Genomic DNA, 18,750 nt, shown 5'->3' on the forward strand with positions numbered 1-18,750 from the left:
ATACAGGAAAGAGCCTGGAATGGGGTCTTCGGAAAGAGGGCGTGCTGAAGGCGGTACGGGAGCTGGACGGCAACGAGCAGGAGCGCCAGCGCGAGCTCTGCGAAGCCCTGCTGCGAGATGTCAGCATGTATGCAAGAGGTAACACCCTGTATAGTGTGACCAGGTGACCACCACAAACCTTCAGGAAATTGTCATCTTCTTCTTCTTCTTCAGCGTGTGTTCGCCCACCGTTGGGCATACGCCTCTCCATTTTGAGCGGTTGTTAGTCTCCCTTATCCAGACTGGTCCTGCAGTTTCCTTTATGTCATCGGACCAGCGGGCGGGTGGTCTGCCTACACTTCTTCTGCCTAGCCGGGGTCTCCACTCCAAAACGCACTTGCTCCACCGTTCGTCGTGAACTCGGCACATATTCCCTGCCCAGGCCCATTTTGGACGACCCAGTGACCTGGGAAATTTTCATATACTTTGAAATTTCGACCCATGCCACCGCGACTGGATGGCCGAGAGGTCACGTACAGTCGTAATTGTCGTAAACAGAGGATGCTGGTTCGATTCCAGATCTGGACACTAGAGGCCTTGGTCATAATTTACCTTCGTAGGTATTTGACATTTATTTCGGTTTATCGTTTAACCCTTTTCCGGACCGCACCAATATACAAGGTTTTCTCGAAAAATCCAAATATATTCCAATTAATCCAGTTTTGATGATACATTTGAAGACAAGTCATCCGAAAGTGCAATCTAATTTGAATATTAAATCGGAATGCTAAAGTTGAAATTATTTTGGCGCATATGTGGTCGATGTATCGTACTGTGCCTGGAAAAGGGTTAAATAGTAGTGTGTCTAAATATATGAAATAACACAAATTTCAATATTGTCATCGAAAGTAATTTTTTTTTTTTAAAGCTTTTTCGTCGCTTCTAACTCTTGCGTTTGTACCTACACATACTCCTCTTATAGAAGGTCGGAAGAGCAAAAGGAGCAAAGCTCGTCCTTTCTGACTGTATCTGAAGAAGTACTTACGTATATAAATGACCAGACCAGACTACCCTACCACCCACTAGGCCAGACGACCGGTCTGTCCTAGTGGGTAGTGACCCTGCCTGTGAAGCCGATGGTCCTGGGGTCGAATCCCAGTAAGGGCATTTATTTGTGTGATGACACAGATATTTGTTCCTGAGTCATGGTTGTTTTCTGTATATATTTAAGTATTTATATATTATATATATATCGGTGCCTGATTACCCACAACACAAGCCTTCTTGAGCTTACTGTGGGGTTTGGTCAATCTGTGTAAGAATGTCCTATAATATTTATTTATTTATTTATAAATACGAGAGTTCTTGCCCTATGACCGTCTTCCCAACTAAACATTTCATATGCCGGTCTTGACAACAGTGTGGGCGATAATTAATATTTGCATGAATTTACTAATTGCTCTTCATCGCTAATGAGACAGTATGCTTCTTCATTACATAGAACAAACACAATGCAATTAGCTTAACCTTTACTAATATACGTCAAACGTGTATCTAATCTACCCTTACTATGAGCAAAGACATATGTAACTTCGTATAAGATGAATAAAGTCTAAGGAAAAAACGTGCCTCGGAAATCAAGAAAAAGTCATTCTCGGATAGATGCCGCACACACCTTTAGCCTATACTCGGCTAGATGGCATGACGACACCGTTTCATATTTAACAATTTTAACACATAATTTTTATAAAATCACTTATCCATACAATAATAATAATATTTATTTACATTTTTTGATAACTTTATACGTTTTCATTTTGAGTTTTAGTCGTGTGTCGATAGATGGCAGTAAATTTACTGTGACTACAAAATTTACTATGGCAGGACTCCTCTATAATATCTATTCTTTTTGCTATGAGTTTTCACCGGCTATATTAAAGATATTTATTCACCAAGTAGGCCTATCCTATCCTTACTTTCATAAATAATCCCGAGCCACCAACAAACTGGCCCACTTTGTAGTGTTTATGAGACCCGGCTTTACGGGCCCTGTCTTTATTTTTTGGGAGTGAGAATCCATAATGGGTCCATATTGGGTCGGATAATAATTGATTGTCCTAATGTAATGTTACGCATAAAACTCATTTCGCATGATTGTTATTGTGCTGGAAATATTAACATTTCTGAAAATTTATAACACAAACATAACCTAACCTACCCTGTTCTACACAACCTATGCAAAATATTTTCGAAAATACTTTCTGTTTCAGTTGGAGAAAAAATATGCGAAAAGAGATTTATGCGTAACATTACATTATGACAATCAAATGCGATGAGATAGGATCCCATCCATAATCGCTAGCGTCAACTGCCGCGTTTAACTCATGGTAAGGGTACTGTGATGACAAATATTATTACTAAAATTCTCAGTCGCTGGAATTGAATTTATAAATTATGTTTATGAAAACATAGAGGCTGGTTAAATTGAATTCGTGGATAAAATATCGTTTCCGCAAGAGGAAATATACTCTTTGGCTTCAATATTACTTTTCAAATGTTTTTTTACTAGTATTTAGGTATGTTGGTTACATCGGAAACAAAGCAAAACTAAGAAATTCAGTTCTAAAACCGTGTTGATACGTACGTACATTTTCGTACTTTATCCTTATAGGGATCTAAAAAACTTGGTTTTTAATTTTTGTATGATGAATGTCTTAGAGAAATGTGATTACATTTCTCTAAGACAATAATGTCCACAGGAAAGACCTCAGATTCCCCGAACGTTTTTGACCCATAATATTTCTACAAATCACAAACAATGCGCTCTCAATGCCTTTTACTATAATAACCCACAGACAAAACATCTTCCAGACTGAGCATAGTCGCGCTACCCCCTCTGCCACGCATACAGTAATTTTACTCCATGTTCGAGTCGAAAGTGTTCTTTGTGTGACGTCCGTGTATTTGAACGGACCAATCACGACTTCGCTCACCTCGTCCCGCGCACCCCCGCATTTTTGGCATCATCGGTTGCGTAAAATAATTGCTTTAAACTCGGTCTAGAGGATTCCTAGTCTATGCTATAACCTCCTGAGATTAAATGTACATTACAATGTATATATTCGTACAATCTAATTTGAACCTTTCATGAACCAAATAAAGTAGCATTTCTTTTGTTTCATTGCTTTTTAAAACAAACGAAATTCGTTCTAATTTACTTATAAAATAAGGTTCAAATAAAAAATTGGAAAACTTTATATGGTGGGTCTTACGAGGATAATTGTATAATAGGCGGGGTCCCTTTGTTTCCCATAAAGTTTTAAGTCATAATGTATTGTTTGCCATATTATCGTTAGTCATAAAACTGAAACCGTTAACTTTTCAGGATTTTCGTAAGGTTATGCTGTAGATGGGTTAGGTTAGGTTAGGTTTGTTTTATGGCAATCCTGAAAAGTTACGCGTTTCTGAGAAAAACCAATTATGACTAACGAAAATTCGGACAAACAATACATTATGACTTAAAACTATTTGGGAAACAATAGAGACCCTGTATAGGCACTTGGCCTTTCAAAGCTGGTAGAAAACTACTCGCAACTCAGCCAGTTCCAATGCCAAGTGCACTTGTTAGAAGTTGATTTATTACGAGTGCTATCTATGAGGCCAATTCTGGTATAGCAGTTTGATAAGGTTTTCTTATGATCTTATTTTGATACGATCCTAAGTAAGCGTGCCTCGCTGCACCAATTAGGGCCATTTGCACCATTCACTAACCCGGAGTTAACCGGTTAAACCAGGAGTTACCATGGTTACCCATACAATTTGACACTGGGTTAACGGTTTAACCGGTTAACCCCGGGTTAGTAGGATAGTGCAAGTAGCCCTAAGCGAGAGCCGCTAACGCTGATGAGATGCAATTAGCGGCGGTAGCACGGTCGCATACCATGTCGGTCGGTTACCATGCCTGTCTGTAACGTTCTAACAAGTATATCAGTGCGAAAGTGACAGGCATAGTGACAGGCGATAAAAATGCAAGCAAGGAGGCGTAGTCTGATTGAAGAAATGACACTTTTGGCACTGTATTATGATATTTTGTCAGTGTCAAAAGTCGTATTTCTTCAACCAATAACGTCACTTTTGATATTGATAGATCATATCCATAACAATCCTGATCAAATTCATAAATTGTTATTACTATCACAATACACCTCTAGGAGTCGTATCAAAATAAGATGAAAACCTTGTCAAATTGTTAAAACAGAATCGGCCCGGTCTCCTGGGTTCTTTGCGAACGGTGTAGGTATCGCTTTATTTCTTCACTAGACAAGTAAAGTGCAACTTTAGTGTTAGGATCAAAGTGGAAAGTGAATTCAGTTGAAGATTGTTGGATTTTTCAAGTAGGTACAGTAAAACCCTCTTAAAGCTAGGAGATTTGAAGGAAATAAAAAATACGGCGCGCCGAAGACTTGCAACGGAAGATAGAAGATATATGGCCGTCGCGTGGGTTTTTACCTTTTATCTCAATTAATCTGAAGAATATTCGGGAAACCGAGCTTTGCTCGGAAAACATATAAAAACTCAATAAGGCGTTTTCCCAGATACGTAGGCAACTCTGAAAGTTCTTAGAAAAGGCTACTTAGAGATCATATAACAAAAAGAGGCATATTATTTATGAAAATATAACTCTTTATACTTTTTTTGAGGTATATGCAATTTGGTCGTTATCTGTGTTTCAGGATTGATGGCAATTTGGAAATTGTACGTCGAGCGTTATTCCAATTTCGACCTAAGAATTTTTTCGTATTACTATTTATAACGATTTTCATTGTGGGCTCAGCCAACAACAGAGTTACAGTAGGCTTCAGTTATAGTTTCATAATGAAGCCTAGTTCTTGTACGTCTGTTTATTTTTTAAATTACACATTTAATCGCTTTTGTAGTTATTCAACGGATGATCATAGAGAAGCATGTCATTCAAGAGTGATGTCAAAAGTTTACATCGCACAATTGTGCGGTTAATAAAAAATACTGGCAAAAAATTGTATATCAGTAGTTTTTGATATCCCTCAGTATTCATATGACACTGTTAAAAAAATCTTGCTTAAATTATTTTGTGTCAAAAAAGCTTGAATCCCGATGGGTACCTCATGAATTTCATACAAAACCTCCGAGGACCTAAAATCGCCATACAAAAAAGGCATTGGAAGAATGAGCTGTGTGCGCTTCAGGGTAATCCTATCGTAATGAAAATTTGTACGCGTGGTCAGAAAGAGATAAAGCACGCATTAAAATAAAGAGTAACGTCCTAATTACTTCAGCTTTTTCTATTCTAAACACTTTCAGTTTGCCCCTCGTATAAGACCTAGCTAGATCGATTATCCCCGAAATATACATATAAACAAGAATTGCACGTTTAAAGGTATTAAGTAGATTAGATTAGATAGATATAGATAAAATAAAGGTGCGTAAACAACTCCCCAAGTAATCTAGGTCTAAAGCAAAGTTAATTCAAGCGATACGCAGCGTTCAAAGTTCAAAGCGGAACAGTAAATGGATGTTGTATTCAGTGGTCTGTGTTTAATAGACGGACTGACAGACGCAGGGTTGGAAATGAGGATAACTATGTAGTTATTACACGCTTTTACTTAGACTAGTTTATTTTTAAGTGACCTTTAAACGAGGTTCTCAATTCGTAGGGACCTAGTACTTTTTACTTACTCCGTTGGATTTGTGACACAAAATTAGATTTAGCCTCCGACACAAGCCAACGCAACTTCTTTCGGTTCTGCGCTACTTCTTGCCAGTAGCCTTTCTCGTAGTTTGGTTTTGCGAGCCACATTAGGGCATTTCATAATCCGGATAAGAATTGTTGATGGAGTCGCCATTGCCGGATACGGCAAGGCAGGGGAGGAGGGGGTACTTCTCGCGTATTGTTGACTTTGAAATCACGTAGATCCGCCTCCACCATGTCGCATGAGCGTCCGACAGGACGTCATTCTGCTAGGCGCCCCGGTACGCTTTCTTACATTCCAATCTTCTTCCATTCTTTCAAGAGTTTCAAGATGGCCTAGCCAACGGAGTACGAGTATGTGAGCTTTAGTTTCCCATATAATGTAAGTTATTTTAGATAAAAGATTTTGTTAGTCATAGTCATAGTCATTAAGTTATAATATTTTAAATATTACATGTCATTTAGGCAATAGTAGGCAATAGGTATTCAGTTTTTATATAACATTCAAATTAATTAAATAATCAGCTTAATTAAAATATCAGGATAGGTACAATGTCAATTAAATTATTAAAGTAGATGCTTACATTACATTCTTATCAATAAATTACATTTATAAATTATTCGGTAGACCAAAAAAAACTTTGATATCGTAAAATGAGTAGTCCGACAGCCATTTTCTTAATTTTTAAAAAAATAATTGGGTACTACCCGCATTCTTTAATTATCTCCGTTGGGGGAGGTTGAAATTATAATTACATATTACAATTCTTTCTTTATTCATAGTGGTGATCCTGAGCGTGCGCGGGCCGCTGGTGCGCGAGTTCTTGCTCGCTGCGCATGCGCTGGGCATGACACGAGGCGACTGGGCCTTCCTTGACGTGGAGATATTCCAGGTAGGATGCTTTTGTGCTAGTGTGTATGTTTAAACTATTTTAAACATACACACTAACACTTTTGTACCCATAACCTTACATTGCCCGTAGAACCGATGGCCATTGGGGCGAAGGCGCAGCGTGGGTAGACCCCCCACAAGGTGGACTGACGACCGTAAAGGTCGCGGGAGTCCGCTGGTTGCAGGTGGCGCAAGGCCGGTCATTGTGGAACTCTTTGGGGGAAGCCTATGTCCAGCAGTGGACGTCCTCTGGCTGATATGATGATGATGATGACCCTACATTGTCACATATAAAGTCAGCTGCATAGAAATTAGATTCAGCAGGGTCATCTATCTCTGCTGTAGCTGACCGTACATACGCTACGTTTGTTGCTGGCCACACATTCGATTCGAGAGTAGGTTGGAGTTAAGCTGGTCACCATTATCCGCTAGGAATGTCTTGCCTCAATCTTGTTTGTTTTTAGATTAATTGTCTTGCAATCCGTACCGACAGCATTCACTAGTAAACCAAGCAACTTTAGCATTTGTTGGTATAGGAATAAGACTTGGTTTAGATAGGGAATCAGGGCTGCATAAAGCCTAGGTCACACAGATTAACGTAAGACCTTCCAAGTCGGTGAATTAATGCGACTGCATCTCGGAAACTGTTGTGTTTGTTGTTCGAATTCGGAATCGGAAGGTGATTGGATTAGATAGAGATTAGATAAAGACAGTAGGAGGAATCTTCAGGTGGGCTTAGAGCCAGGGCCGTCTTAGACTATGCTGGGGCCCATGGGCACATAACAATTTGGGGCCTTTTAATAAGTAAAGAAAGCGAACATTTTTCTACTATGATCTTCTATTTATTATTAAGTAATAATCAAATATACTGTTACTGTTTGTCCTTCGGGGCCCCTTGAGGATGGGGGCCTGGGCACTGGCCCCGTGTGCCCTTATGGCAAAGACGGTATTGCTCAGAGCTCGAATATGCAAGAGCGATAGAGAAAAATATAATGAAATTTTAATATTCGTTTTCCTCTGTGAGCTGTATTTCCGGAGAGCCTCCGGGAGTTTATCTTCCTGGTACAAGCGATTGTTGTATACAGATTCTAAAGACTTATTATAACAAAATCGAAAACTTTGAGTGAGTTTTAAGAACTTTGAAGGTACTCAAATATCAGGCGGTTGTTTAAAATTCGAATGCCGGGAGAAATAATCCTTTGTGTGTGTCTAGAATCAAAGGAACATCAATGTATTTGCTTTTCTCAAATATTCTTCATTCGAGATAACAAAGACCGAAATTTTTTGCAAGTATTTGGTGAGATGGGTTTTAGGGTTTTAAATTCATTCACTTATTTCAATCCTCTTGCCGATGAATACATTTTTCAGGCACACATTTTAGTATTCAATTTATTACGGTGATCTTTACTTAACCCCTTTTTGGTGAAATGAAATCTACATTTACAATAAAATAGTGGAGAGACGAAATTTGTTATTGTGGCAATTAAATATTTTATTTGTTAATTTGTGATCGAACTTTTTCCACATTTTTGAGGACCAAATACCACGCACATATAATCTGCCTATTAAATCCGTTTATCTCTTGAAACATGTGTAAGTTACTCTATTCTTCGGCACCAAAATATCAAAGACATCATATTTAATCCTTTGAAAGCCACGCCGCCTATCATGCGTGGCGCGCTGGCGCGTCATCGTGAACGTCAGTTGACGTTGAGTCAAACAAACGTTTTAATTCTCATACTGTTTCAGGGTGGCTACTGGGACGAAACGGGCTGGGCAGCCGGAGACGACCGTGACGCGGCCGCGCGCGCCGCCTACGAAGCATTGCTACGAGTGTCGCTGAAGTTACCGACGGGCGACCGCTTCGACGAGTTCGCGGATGCCGTCAGGGCCAGGGCTAAAATGCACTATAACTACACCTTCTCGGACGGGGAGGAGGTATGTATTACAAGCTATCTTCCTGGTATCCTTAGGGCTGAGGATTTCAGTTACATGAACTCATTTAAACTGTTGTGAGACATACTCACAACACATTGAATAATTTTACGGATAAGACTCACGTGTTTTTAGCATCTCCGAAACATGTCGCGCGAGTGACTAAAAACAAGTCATGAGTCTAAACCGTAAAATCATTCAATGAACTCGTTGCTTTATTCACCAAGGATCTCAAATCCGATACGATCTTCTGGATATATATTTCTCTGGCATCTTTCATCATAAACAACGGTCAAATGGGTCAGTGATTTCCCACGTCCTCTTGTTCCATACACGTGGCCAACAATGATCAGCTTTTCTAATCTATTTGGGTCTCGTCTGGTCACGTACTCGAAGTTCTGAAACATCCGAGAAGCAATACGATAAGCGGCACTGGACTTGTAATATGTCGGCATATGTTGACACAGTCGTGACTACGGCAAGTCGGCCAGAGGATTACTATAGTCGTAGTCGCACCAATAAAAGTCTGCAGCGGATTTGATAGCCCACGCAGTGTAAACTAATGTTATGTATACGTCATAATTTCATAGAAGTTTGACGTTTAAAATGACACTTGCCCTGCGTGGGCTATCAAAATCGCTGCAGAATTTTTACGGTCTGACTCTAATACCTTGTGCCAATATGTGTACAAACATTTACATTATAATAGATGAAGCTGAATACAGAGAGTTCGGTGGAAATGACAAAAATTAGGTATTGGCGGCTTATTAATTTTTATCAAACAGTAAGTTTTGCGAGCGTTAAGAGATTGCAAATCCGTATCCCAGTTCAGATTAGTTAAGATCAGTCGAGATCCTTAGCTCAGTTGGTAGCAGCGATCGGACTGATGTTCTGAAAGGTCGCAAGTACGAGTTTTGCCGGAGGCGATGATTTTTTTTTTCATTTTTTGTTTAATATAAAAATTTGGTGTCTAATTAACACTACGCAAATCAAAGCACGTGAAATTGAGACCAAAACTGCTAAAGTTATCAACAAACCATCGCTTCTATGAGTTCACAGGCTGGTGCTGCATGTACGAGCAAGGAATCGAATTTAAGTACTAGGTATATTTGTATCGATTGTTCGACTCAATAAAAGTCGATAAAAAGGACGTTTATTTTTAAAACTGCGTTCATATGTAAAATGTACCTACAGGTAATTTCTCTATGTCAATGTTAAAATTGCTAGAAATTTGGGCATGTTATAAAAACAGCTGCTTTGTTAAGTTTAACTTGCATCCTTCAATTTATTTTCTTTCTTACTACGGATCCTTGCCCGATATCCCATAATATATTTATAGAATTCGATATTGCCACCCTTATCCATAAAATATAGACTCAAAATGTAATTCATTGGGTATATATATATATCTCAGTTATCCATAATAATACCTATGGCTTGGCTTTGGTGAAACCACAATAGTTAACATTCCGTATCTGTATAATAGGCCTGTTAATATCATTTATAATTCATACCCTCGCTAATTCAATTGCGACTTAATTCCAATTGCATAAAGTTTATATTACAAATAAACGTTCCCCGCTGATACGATGTTATAAAATTTAAGTCAAAGCCCGTGTCTGGGCCGAAAATTGTTTACCAAGAAACTATTGTATGCTAATATTAACCCTCTAGTCAATAAACGTTTATAGATGGAGGGGATAACTTAAAGTAAATTTTATCATAGTTTAAGGTATTTTCTTTGGATAAGCGGATTGTCAATGTTTTTGGCCTTAATTTGTACCTTGTTACTTAGGTTTTGTAAATGAACGATCTTTATACTTTCATGTTTTCGAAAGTGCTAAATCTCACGTTTTTAATTATGTCTGTGTAGAATATATAAGTAATATGGAATAGAATACATATACGTGGACCGTAAACTTGAGAATTACTGATTCTCCATCAAAGAACTGTTTATCTACATCTTCTAAATCCTGATAAAAGGAGAAAGGCGACAACAGACTGACACAGAATGAATAATCTATTTTTTCGTGCATTCAGCAATGTTGTGTACTCTTTTCAGTTCGGTACAAGTGTCTAAAAAATTACAATTAAATATCCAACGCAGTTAATTGTGTCTTTCTACAATTTAGTTTGTAATTTGTTTTAACCCTACTTCATCCCAAAATAATCTTAGATGCTCTCAATTAGATTTAAGGGGCATAAATCTTGGCTACAATTTTTGGTATTAGGACAAAAGGGATTAAGTCTGTCCATGCCTGGGGTGGTTGTTACCCATCTTTAGCCTCGAATTTATCTAAGGCTAGATTATAATGCCTAGTTTTATTCCCTGGCCACAAGTTAGGGCTAAACCCTTATTCATTAGGATTTAGGGATAGTCCGATAAGTCTATTATAAAGACGTGCACCTAATGAAATAGACTTAGCTTTCATTGAGATAAGTTATTTAGGCTTTCTGTACATTGTTGTTATAAAAAAAAACAAAATTTAAATGGCTCTGAAAATATCTATACTAAAAACGGTATATAAATGTAAAGTATATTGTACTTATCTCGTATATTACCCAGGTTCTCGAAGTGTATAATGTTATAATTATAAATGACATAATTGAGCGATGTAAGATATTGAAGATACAACATTTGTCACTCGAAGGTGACAGAAAGCACTTAGACACATGTCCGAAAGTAATGGATGTCATAATGGCGATAAAAGTGACCTCTATATTCTTTACTACAAACTATATATAAAGTAAATCTATATTTGTGGACTCATATACAGTAATGGATCTAATACTCAAGCTAAGCAACCAAGAGCAAGTAGGTTAACCAAATGTATGAATTGCTTGCCAACGATTCATGTTATTATATGTATGTACATATTAACACATATACTTAAACAGAGACATCTGAGATCAACTAAAAATATAAGATGAGAATCTATGCGACCCAAAGAAACAAATCTGTGTCCCTAGTGAAAAAAGGTATAAGTCTCGGGCAGCGCGGTTGTTAATGGGTATAAGTTCCAAGTAACACCTGTGCCCTTTTACTCCTAAGCTGCGTGAGACTTGTACCCTTTTTCACTAGGGCCACAGAAATCTGGATCGAAGAAACAAAAAAAGGGTTAGAATTCAGCCTGTCTGTTAACGCTTTACAGTTGAACTAAATTGCTTCGGTCTTATATATTGGTGATATATTTGTGAGCCTTGACCGCTTCGATATATCTAAGAGCTGTTTCCCACTGACGTCCAGTTTTTTGCGGGTACGGTTTTTTGCAGAATCCCGTTTTCTGTAGTGTGCATGCAGGATCCCGCAAACAGAATCCTCGTGTGAAAGTTACTATATTAGCTACTAAAACGGGATCCTGCAGAAAACCGTACCCACAAAAAACTGGACGTCAGTGGGAAAGGGGGGTACTTAGGACGTCCTATTTTTTGCGGGTAGGTACGGTTTCCTGCAGGAGCAGGAATATAGTAACGTTCACACGAGCGTTCTGTTTGCGGGATACTGCACGCATATACTACAGAAAACGGGATCCTGCAGAAAATCGTACCCGCAAATAACTCTACGCGACTGTACCGTTTTACCCTCGTTTTACCCTTGTATTATCTTTTTTGGTTTCGGAACTTCGGGGTTGCGTTTTCGTGAGCCGGGATTATCGTGTCATATTTCAGGCGTCTAATAAATAACGAAAGCGCTTTAAATGGTTCTATTTGGGTTAAAACGATGTTATAATCTGCAGCAGAGTTAACATTACGCACACAACAACAAATTATCAGGTAGCGGAGTTTTCAAATTAGTGTTTTTTTAGGGTCTCTATTGTTTCCCAAAAACTTTTAAGTCATTAATGTATTGCTTGCCCCGATTTTCGTTAGTCATAATTTATTTGGTTCAAAAACGCGCCACTTTTCAGGATTGCCCTAAAACAAACATAACCTAACCTATCTATAGGATAACCTTACGAAAATCCTGAAAAGTTAACGGTTTCAGTTTTATGACTAATTATACTATGACAAACAATACATTATGACTTAAAACTTTATGGGAACCAAAGGGACCCCGTTTTTTAGTATAGAGAGCAAATTCAATAGCCAAATTAAAGATACGCCAAAAAGTTTCTTCGTGGTAACTATTTGGCTTAAACATCTTGCGCTTCAGTACCATTTAGTCACTCGCTGGTTCACTGTTTTTACAATTAGTACTCTATAAGTATAGCTGGTTATGTACCTAATCATAATCATTCACATGAACTCTCCAGTCAGTCTTCCCGTTACCTTATAAAATCAAACCAGAATTTCGTATACCTAAATCATATTGTATATATTAGTGATCGCTTTTACAAAAACAACTCTAACGAACTGTTCAAGAATCACAATATTATACAGAGTGGCTACCGCAAAAACCGAAATTCGCAAATTGCGGGGATCTTTCTCTTTTACTCCAATGAAGGCGTAACTAGAGTGACAGAGAAAAATGCCCGCAATTTGCGAACTTCGATTTTCGCGGTTATAGCCCAGACTCGGAGCTTTGTAGATTCATAGCTCCTTGTGCCTTGTGTGCCTTGGTTTTATACTGTAATGCTGTGTTACTTATTTGATCAATAAAATAAATAAAATAAATTAAATAGCTACAGAGATTTAGAAGGGTAAACAAGGTTGTATAGATATCCACAATCACATACAGATATGTACTTTCCGAGGAAAAAAAATGTTTGTACATTTTGTAGCCTCCCTGATATGCTTCGTGCATGAACTATGGGGTAGCATAGGAGCTATCAAGGTGTAAATGTGTCGTTTATTCTTCCGAAGTAGCCCACAAGATGGCAGAACCTACTTTGCACAAGGAAACGTACCGACGAGAACGGTAGGTGGTAGCACTTGCTTTAGCAATGTACTAGCACATATGTTTCGGATTCAGACCATAAGATGACAGACTCTCCAATGCGCACGGTCCCTATGTAATTTCCGTAACGTGCTTCCACGTGTCTAGATGAAAGTACTAATTATTAATATGTACAGTAACCACACGGGATTGTTATGCCATTTAGGGTTCTTGCTAAATTGGAAATTCTATAGCGTAAGTATTGAACAACCAATGCAGCTAGGACCCTAAATGGCGTAACAATGTCGGAGCGTGATGGTACTAACTGCAACACTCTTTAACTAATCGTTGGTGGACTATAATAATATCTCTTGAATATTATGGCTATACTAGCTCTCAGAACTCTCAGTCAATAGTTTTGACGATGGGAATATGACAACAAATAAATCCTTAGAAAGTAAATGCGTAACACACTCCAAATAACTCATTTTTCGTTTACGTATTAATGTGAATAGTCATTCACTCGCAGAATCAGCTAAGCATTTTTCTCTGCGTTTTATTACGACAGACTGACGGCTCTCTTGGAGAGCATTTATTATGAGCGTAGCCGAAAATCATTTCTACATGACTAGATTTTTTTTGTAAATTGAGGGAATAAGAAATTACCTTTAGGTTTCTTAGGGGATGGATACCTACTTGGATAGGTATTGTATTTTGTAATCACCAAACTAATGGACGTGTAATAAAATATGGATCACTAAAATACCTAATATAGGTATCTGTCATCTAAATCTCATCACCGAACAACATTTTGATGTGCAACATTGCGTTTTATTTACTCAATCATAATTTTAAATGTCTTGTACCTGACTGTAGGTGTGACAAAATGTTGTAAAAAAATTAAACTTGAAAATATGCTCAGGGGGTTCTTTTTTGCATAACCAAATGAACAAAAATCACGTTTAATCGAATTTCGGCAGCCTTTGGAGATTTTACAGCCCCTTTTAGATTTAACACCCTATATCTTGCAGCGACTATAATAGCGAAATACGATTAGTTTGTATAGACAAAAGTACAGTCACCTGCAATAATGAAGTCCGCAAAATATCTGACACAATCTTATTTGTATTCATAAGAGCGCGTCACATATTTTTTGGGGCCTTCGAAGAGCAACGTATTATTTCAGACTGTACTTAACTGAGATAATTTCAGGTAAACTTCTTCATTGGAGCGTTCTACGACGGAGTGTACCTTCTCGGCATGGCGCTGAACGAGACCTTGACTGAGGGCGGAGATATCCGGGACGGCCAGAACATCACCAACCGGATGTGGGGTCGGGACTTTTTAGGTAAGCGACCATACTACACATACACAATACGAGAGCGAGGTAGGTGCAACAACACATAGGTGCAATTTTATATGTAAAATGCTACGCCACGAGCAGCAGTACTGGGTTGCACCGCGGGCTCGTGATTTACGGCGCGATTCGGGAAATGAATTAGAGATCCACTAGATATGAAATAGTAAAGACATGTGACGTTCCACAGTAAAAGGTACCATTTCCCCGGCTGAATATTGGAGCGGCGTTAATAATAGCGTAAGCGCCAGCTGCCATAAGGTACCTTTTGCCGTGGAACGTCACTAGGGATTGCAATCCGGTCCGGCGGATCCGGTAATCCGGCCGGATCCGGCACATTTTTCATGATACCGGATCCGGCAGAATTCACCGGATCCGGTCCCGGATCCGGTAAAGTGAAATAAAGCGCTAAAATATAAAATAACAGCTTAAAACACTGCTAAAATTTAAAAGTTCTCGCCAGTATTCGAATTTTCTCGCTCACAAACAGCAACACAACAACTTGTTTGTTAGTTGACGCCAGTCTTCTAGCCGACGAAATATGTGTCGTGAGATTTCCGTGCACCGTAAGTACTGGATTGGTTTATATTCAATTTATTGTGTTGTTACATTGTAATTTAATGTACATGTTCTTTCGTTTTATTTTGTACAAACCATTTTAGCCCACTTATAATAAGTGTTACCTGCATTTAAAATATAAAATATTTATAAAATTAAATAGAGAAATATATGTTAACTTTTGACGACCGGTCTGACCTAGCCAGTGGGTAGTGATCCTGCCTGTGGAGCCGCGATCCTGGGTTTTCGAATCCCGGTAAGGACAATTATTTGTGTGATGAGCACAGATATTTGTTCCTGAGTCATGGTTGCTTTCTATGTATTTAATTTTAAGTATTTGTATATTATATATCGTTGTCTGAGTACCAACAACACAAGCTTTCTTGAGCTTACCATGGGGCTTAGTCAATTTATGTAAAAATGTCCTATAATATTTATTTATTTTATTCATAATTTTTCTCAGGCTAGGGTTTTTATAATATGAATATAAAAGTAAAATATAAAAACACAAAACAATAAAAAATACATATAAACACATTATAAAAAACCTAACCTAGGGTGCCGCCAGCAGCGGGGCACGGCCCAAGCTACCGGTGGTCAGGGCCGCAGAGAGAGGAACCGACGTACTATCCGCGCCGTGTCCAAGATCACCGCCTTCTGCATCTGTCCCTTGATCCGATTTATTTATTATTATTATTTATATGTTATTTTGCTATTATTATGCTACTAAATGTACTTGTATAGGTATACACGTTTATTGATTTTGTTTGCCAAAACTAAAATGGTTGAATTGAGAGCACCTTTTTGTTGGAAATGTGGGTTGGGCTATAGATATTTTAAGAGAAAAAGAAGATTTTATTTGTGGTTAAGTAATGAAAACGTTGATTTTTGAAACTTAAAACAGCCGTCATCGAATTAAACTGTTGTGAGACATACTAACATTGAATAATTTACGGTTTAGACACTTGTTTTTAGTCACTCGCGCGACATGTTTCGGAGAGCCTAGGTCTCCTGTTAAGACACCCGTTTTATTAATCCATTAAAAAATATCCTTAACTTCGCATATAACGCTAAAAACATGATAAAATACGTGACTTGATGAATTTTTTATCCGCAATACCAATCCGGCCGGATCCGGCCGGATCCGCCGGATTGAGGCCAAAATCCGGCCGGATCCGGCCGGATTCAAAACCAGTCCGGATTGCAATCCCTAAACGTCACATATGTTTACTATCTCATATCTAGGGCATCTCTTATTCATTTCCCGAATTGCGCCGTGATTCTTGTTTTATAAGGACATGATAGATGAAACGTTACTTGGTACTGTTCAATATAGAGACAGACGCTTTATCCTGTCATTAGTGTCATTACTAAGTTGATATTTGGGTTCATTTATTGTTCATTGATTTAATAAACTGAACAGGCAAGCACTACCTTTAAAATAACAGGATAAGGGATTTATAAATGGTCAATTAAGCCAATTAAGGAAGAATTATTGTTGTGTGTAATTATATCTATAAATTGAAAATTGTATAATTAATGTTTGTATTTAATTATTTTTGTTTGTAGGTATAACGGGCCACGTGCGAATCGACGCGGTGGGAGACCGCGATGCTGACTACGCCATCTTGGATTTGGATCCTGTCACTGGGAAATTTGAGGTTAGTGCGACGTTGAGTATTTTGACCAATACAATAAATTGATACATAAACATATCCCTGGTTTTATGGGATAAAAACGTAGCTAGTGGTTAATTAAATATCAACTGAAGTATTGTAGATCAATAGCTGAAAAAAATTCTGCTAGTACATTGTTGACATGTTTTAAATACACCATATTTTTTTATATTTCAATGAATATTGAATACCTCTAAAATAACACAACTTATAAACTATTATTAAAATTAAGTATAAACTAAATAAATTAAAACTAATAAAATAAATAAAACTTACCCACCTATCTTAGGTCCCCCAGATCTGTCCCCTGCGGAAGGGTGCCCATCATAAGGCTGGCTACATTCCCACGCTGATTAGCTATGCCTATTCTTTGGCCTAGATATGAGGCAGCCCTAGTTTCAAATAGTATTTTTTTTAGGCCCTTAAAAAGATTGTGAGCGTCACGACACCACGGCCCCAGGGTCTCTACCGCGAACGCCGCAAATATGTGGTTGTTTGTAAGACCAGCATATTTGCGGCGTTTTAGGGTTTCACCCGCTGCCGCCGCAATAGCAAGCGTTTCTAAATTATAATAATTGTCTCATCTATGAAGTAACAATATTTATAAAAATGACAGATAATTTAAAAAAAAAGATTAATATGTAATTGATAATTGAGGCTTGTATAGTTGTAGCGCGCTTATGAATAATGCCATTTAGACTTAACTTCTTCATCTTATACCTACCTTTAAACGAGCAATTCTTGTACATTTATATATTTCGGGGACCTCGGAAACGTCTCTAAAGATTTCGATGACATTTGCTATATGGGGGTTTTCTGGGACGAAAAAATCGATCTAGCTAGGTCTTACCACTGGGAAAACGCGCATTTTAGAGTTGTTATACGTTTTCCGAGCAAAGCTAGGTCTCACAGATATTTTACCTTTAAACGAGCAGTTCTTGTACATTTATATGTATTTCGGGGATCTCGGAAATGGCTCTTAACGATTTCGATGAAATTTGATATATGGGGGTTTTCGGGGGCGACAAATCGATCTAGCTCAAGGTCTCCTAGATATTTCCAACATAACTCTTTGATCATACGGAACATATGGTTTCTCTACAACTTATGTATTTAACGCAGTGAATGATAGCATATTTATGACTAGACAAGTGACCTACTTTAACCGACGCAGAGTTTCGTTTCGAAACAATAGACGTCCGACGCAGCGCTCAGAACTTAAACAATTGATTGTTTAATGGTTAATATAAATACGGGATGCTTGGGGCTAACAGGCCAATGCGAACGTACCAAACTGACATCAGAATGACATTTGAATCATTTCGCTCGTACTTGACCGTACATGTATTGGTGTGGGCGAGACGCACGATAACTAAATAACATGATTCAAATATCATTTTGATGTTAGTGCACGTTGGAATTGGCCTGATAGTTGTAGTGTATTATTTGTGAAATATTTCGGAATAGAAGATCCGACTTCACTACACAATTTAAAATGACATCATTTAAAAGATAACATACATTTATTCGTGAAAATGTACAGACAACAAAAGCAGAGAAACAGCCGGTCACGCCATGGACCCAGCTCAGTAGTAATACCAGGCGTGTCTCACTCCGCGATTTCGTCGCTTTGCTACAGGTAGCTAAAAGTACATCCGTTCGGCCCCAATTTTGGGGTTTGCCATAAGCCGCGCGTGGCGCTGTCGCCACCTAGCAGCCATATCTGTGCTGATCGTAACAGACGCGTTTTGTTAGAGAGTGAGTCTTCTGTACTTAGTACTATTATTTATTCTGTGGTAATACTAGCTA

At 38.2% G+C, this 18,750-nt stretch overlaps 1 protein-coding gene across 1 annotated transcript in view; it reads left to right on the forward strand.

Moving 5' to 3' along the window:
* Positions 1-18,750, forward strand: part of LOC134672244 (atrial natriuretic peptide receptor 1) — a 98,789-nt gene that overhangs the window by 49,399 nt on the left and 30,640 nt on the right. The window contains exons 5-9 of the mRNA XM_063530145.1: positions 7-138; positions 6,491-6,600; positions 8,349-8,537; positions 14,563-14,698; positions 16,835-16,926. Of these exons, the coding sequence (XP_063386215.1) occupies positions 7-138; positions 6,491-6,600; positions 8,349-8,537; positions 14,563-14,698; positions 16,835-16,926 (659 nt within the window). The remainder of the gene's footprint in view (positions 1-6; positions 139-6,490; positions 6,601-8,348; positions 8,538-14,562; positions 14,699-16,834; positions 16,927-18,750) is intronic.

Source organism: Cydia fagiglandana, chromosome 16, assembly GCF_963556715.1.
Source record: "Cydia fagiglandana chromosome 16, ilCydFagi1.1, whole genome shotgun sequence".
Lineage (NCBI taxonomy): Eukaryota > Metazoa > Arthropoda > Insecta > Lepidoptera > Tortricidae > Cydia > Cydia fagiglandana.